This window comes from Galeopterus variegatus, unplaced genomic scaffold, assembly GCF_000696425.1.
Source record: "Galeopterus variegatus unplaced genomic scaffold, G_variegatus-3.0.2 Scaffold3392, whole genome shotgun sequence".
In the NCBI taxonomy this organism is placed as follows: Eukaryota; Metazoa; Chordata; class Mammalia; order Dermoptera; family Cynocephalidae; genus Galeopterus; species Galeopterus variegatus.
Window position 1 is genome coordinate 16318 of NW_007729503.1, and position 4087 is coordinate 20404.

The 4087-nt window shown below is 42.1% G+C and overlaps 1 protein-coding gene across 1 annotated transcript in view; it reads left to right on the forward strand.

Annotated features, from left to right (window-relative positions):
• Positions 1–2: 2 nt before the first annotated feature.
• The window catches only part of LSM11 (LSM11, U7 small nuclear RNA associated), a gene marked incomplete at its 5' end in the record, with an annotated part of 12602 nt that continues 8517 nt past the window's right edge, over positions 3–4087 (forward strand). Inside the window, 1 exon segment of the mRNA XM_008584867.1 lies at positions 3–24. Within this exon segment, the coding sequence (XP_008583089.1) occupies positions 3–24 (22 nt within the window).

The window sequence follows — 4087 nt, forward strand, 5'->3', positions numbered from 1 at the left end:
GCAACGTGCTCACGCGAATGCCCTGTGAGTCCTGCAGGCCGGGGCGGGAAAGAGGGACCGTCCGGAAGGCGGCTGCCAGGGGGCGTCTGCAAAGTCTGCACGTATGTGGGGGAGGGTCTTCGTGAAGGCTTGCAGGGACAGTCTGTGACCGTGGGGAGCATCTGCAGCAGTAATGTGGGATTTTATGGGGGCGTGGGGAGGGTCGCCTCGAATAATGAAGGGTCTGCATGAGCAGCAGGGGAGAGTGGTAAGGCTGTATTAGTAATAAGGAACCGTGGGGGAAGGTCTGCAAAGGTAACCGGGGTCTGTGAAAGTGTCTACAGAGGTGATGAGCTTGCAGAGAGGATCTGCAGGAGCGATTGGGGATCTGGAGGGGTGGTGGGACCTGGAAACGGTTACGGAGTGTGTAGGGACATCATAGGGAAGTCTGCAGAGGTGATGAGAGAGATAGAGGTAGAAGGCGGGTGGGGGGGGCTGGGGCGTACAGGAGAAGTTGTGGAGAGCACAGCCAATCTTAGGGGAGGGAGAGTGTTTGGTCAGTGGGATTTGGGGATGATCTGATGGAGTGGGAACATCTGTTCAGGTAGGACAAGGGACATAATCTCAAAACCCCTGCACGTTAAGCGACAGCTAGTTCTGGGGTTCTATAAGCAGGAGAAGGGTTGCAGGGTCCTGATACACATAGGTTCACGCTGCTATATCACAAGTGTAGGAATGTAGCAGGCACCAAATACCACTAAAACATAGACACTGTTTTACAGCCACTTTGCCTGGCCGGGTGCAGGACTGTGTCTGTCAGGCTCGTATTACCATATGTGCAGGTTATTTTAATTTCTGAAGGTGTAAATGACACAAGAGAATTTCTTAGGCCTCCTAATAGATCCTTAGAGTAAAACTGTAAACAGTAGAGGTTCTAATGTGTGAGTTAGGTCTTGTATATATGGAATAAAAACAGCCCAGGGTTATACCTTTTGTCATGTGGCAAGCAGTTCTGACATCTGCCCTGTGAACACAATGACCTACTTAGCCATTCAAAGCATCTGTAGCCTGATAATTAAATTGTTACATTATTAAATCACTGCCTTCTGAGTGCAGGGGTATGCTAAGCAAGGGACTATTTTATTTTATTCCTAGAAATTTGTTTAATAAAGAAACATCCTGAAAAGCTGTGTGCTGTATGGATCTTTGTTGGATTATTTACGGGGCCAGAACATCCCTGCCCAAGCTAGGATTTACCCTAGATTGCTGGCCCAGCAGTAACACAAAAAGAGTACGAATGTTTCTAAAATGAGAGCAGTTTGGGGGACCTATTTTGCTTATAAGTTTTGCAAATGCATGTTGTAGAAATACACTCCCAAGTCTCAGATTGTAACATTTATTTCTATTTACCAGTTATTGCTTTGTTACTGAGATTGGCAAGGGAAAGAAATATTTCTATGTGGTGGGTGGTTTTAGCTTTACTGTATTGGTGTGACAGGGTGTGAAGACTAGCTTTGTCGACTTCCCGTGATTAAATATATGCCTAGAATTAAGATCTGAGGAAATACACCCTTGGCTCTGAAAGTCTTAATCATGGCACTGGCAACAATTAGTTGTACGTAATAGAAGTAAGTTGACATCACAAAGAATTGATGACCTTCAGAAAGCAGGAAAATGGCAAAAGCATGGCTGAGGATTAGACTTATTCAAGAAAGAGTTCCTGTAAGCTTTAGGTCTTGAAGTTAAGGAAGGGGATAGTGAAGGACAGTAATTATTTTAAAATCAGGCTATTAACATGTCATTTACATGTAACAAAATTCACCGTTTTTAAGTGAGTTTTGACAAATATGTAGGGTCTGCCTAAGTTTGAACACTGGCTCCTCTATTGTCTGGCTATGTTACCTTAGGCAAGTCCCTTAAACTTTTTTGTGCCTTAGTTTCCTCATCTGGGGAATGAAGGCAATAATAGTTTCTACCAATCATTGTGAGGATTAAATTCCTTAATACGTTTAAGCATTTAGAACAGTAATGGTCCCTAGCACATAGGGAAGTTTTCAGTGAATGTTAATTGCCATTGTTATTGTAGGTATGGTTGTGGTTATTATTATTTTTAAATTGTCGTAATTAAAAGCCCCAGGTCAGAATGCATATAACCTGCCTGTATTGAGTCTTGGCTTAGCTGTTTACTAGGTAAGTGACCTTGAGCAAATTACTTAAACCTTAATGAGCCTCAGTTTCCTCATCTATAAATGGGGTGAAATAATGGTACCTATGTGTTTGGGTTGTTTTGAGGCTTAGATAAAATAAGGTATGTAAAGTTAAACTTACCACAGGGCCTGGCTCATACAAAAGGCACAGTAATGGGTGATAATGGTGGTGACAGTGATGATGATGGTGAGTGAGGGAACTAGGCAACTCTTGTAGTAAACCAATAATCATCTGATAAGGTTTTGGACTGGATTGTGTTATGGAAAGAGAAGGGCAAAGGCAGGTCTTAGTTATTGAAAATCTATAGTCTAAATTTAGTGATGGCCCCAACAGGGAGAAGGAAGAGTGGAGCTAAAAATAACCAGGATTTGGAAGGGTGTGGCCCAAGAGTAGTGGCAGCAGAGAAGAGGATTTGGAAGAATAACTTTCATCAAAGATAAGGCATATGCTTTTTTTGTCTTAAAAGTTTTAGAAGCCTGGCTCATATCTATTTCGAGTTTGTCTCAGGGACAGCTGGAAAGAGAATGTGCATTCTGATTCCGAATGAGGAGCTCATTTTTGCCTTGGCAGTTTGCTCTGATAGGTGGTGCTAGTGTTGTATTTTTGTTCATACAAGGAGAGAAATGCTTCCTGGAATTACACCTTATTAAATCTGTAGAAGAAAAAAATAAGAGAAAGGTACAAAGATACGAGAGTTGAGAGGCCTGAGTTTGCTGTTTATTTAATTAGAACAAGGGACTGTTATTTAGATATATGCTTGCCCTTTCTCTCTGTTTTGTGGGTGTGGGGGAGGAAGTAAGTTTCCTATTGTTTTCCAAGCTAGAGAAAGGGTGGTCTTTTCATTCTTTGTGGAAACACATATGTCTGGGGGCAGGGGACAGTGCATATGTATAGGCAAGGATTAATCCCGACATTGTGACCAGTTTCTAAGAAATTGAGTTATAGAGACTTATTCCTGGAATTAATCTAGAAGTTAACTAGTCTAACCTCATTTTATGAATGGGGAAACTTGGACTTGCAAAGAAAAAGTTACTCACCAAGGTCACACAACTAGTTATAGTGGCCTAAAAAATTGTTTACAATGCTTGATTTAACATGGCCTAAAATATATATGCAGAGATATATGTGCACGCACACACACACACTCTTATATAGCAAAGGTTCAAAGGATTTTAAAATATTGCTACAAGAGAGGTAGATGATGAAGGTCAGACCAAGGTTCTCATGTTCTACCCAAGGCTACTGTTTCTACCACTTTGCCTCCAACTGTGCCTTATTGCCAGATCTTCAATCTGACATAAACTCCTACTTGTAAGGTCACTGAGGAAGGAGATGCTAGCCAGGTAAAGGAAGAAAAAATTCTATTAGCAAGCAGCAAGCAGACCTGCCAGGCTGAGGGGAAAAATGGCATCAGCGCCTAGAGGCAGTTGGTTGTCTTCTTTTGTAAGGTTAAGACCGGCATCTGGCCTAGCCTAGGAAGACAGTCACAGTGTTCCACTCCGGATACAGTCTGTTTATGGGAACAGAGACATGGACAGACAGAAACCTTGGTCTGGCCCGGGGAAGCAGTTACAATGTTACACCCTAGTTTAGCTTGTTCAGCCTGCTCCTGGGAACAGACTTAGGGAGATAGAAACTCTACTTCTCATCTCCTAAGTCATTTTCTTCCATAGAGGATTGTCTTTTATTAATTTATCATGGCCATCATTTATCAGCCAACCTATGGATGAGAGAAGGTAGTGAAGAGAAACCAACTTAGTTATCCAAACTGAAATGGAGGACTGTTGTTCTCTTTTATGCCACTAGAAACAAAACAGATTCTTTTGTTTACTATCAATGGCAAATAATCTAAGAATTTTGCCTTGCAAATTTGGGAGAGAAAGACTGAGACCGTGTGTGT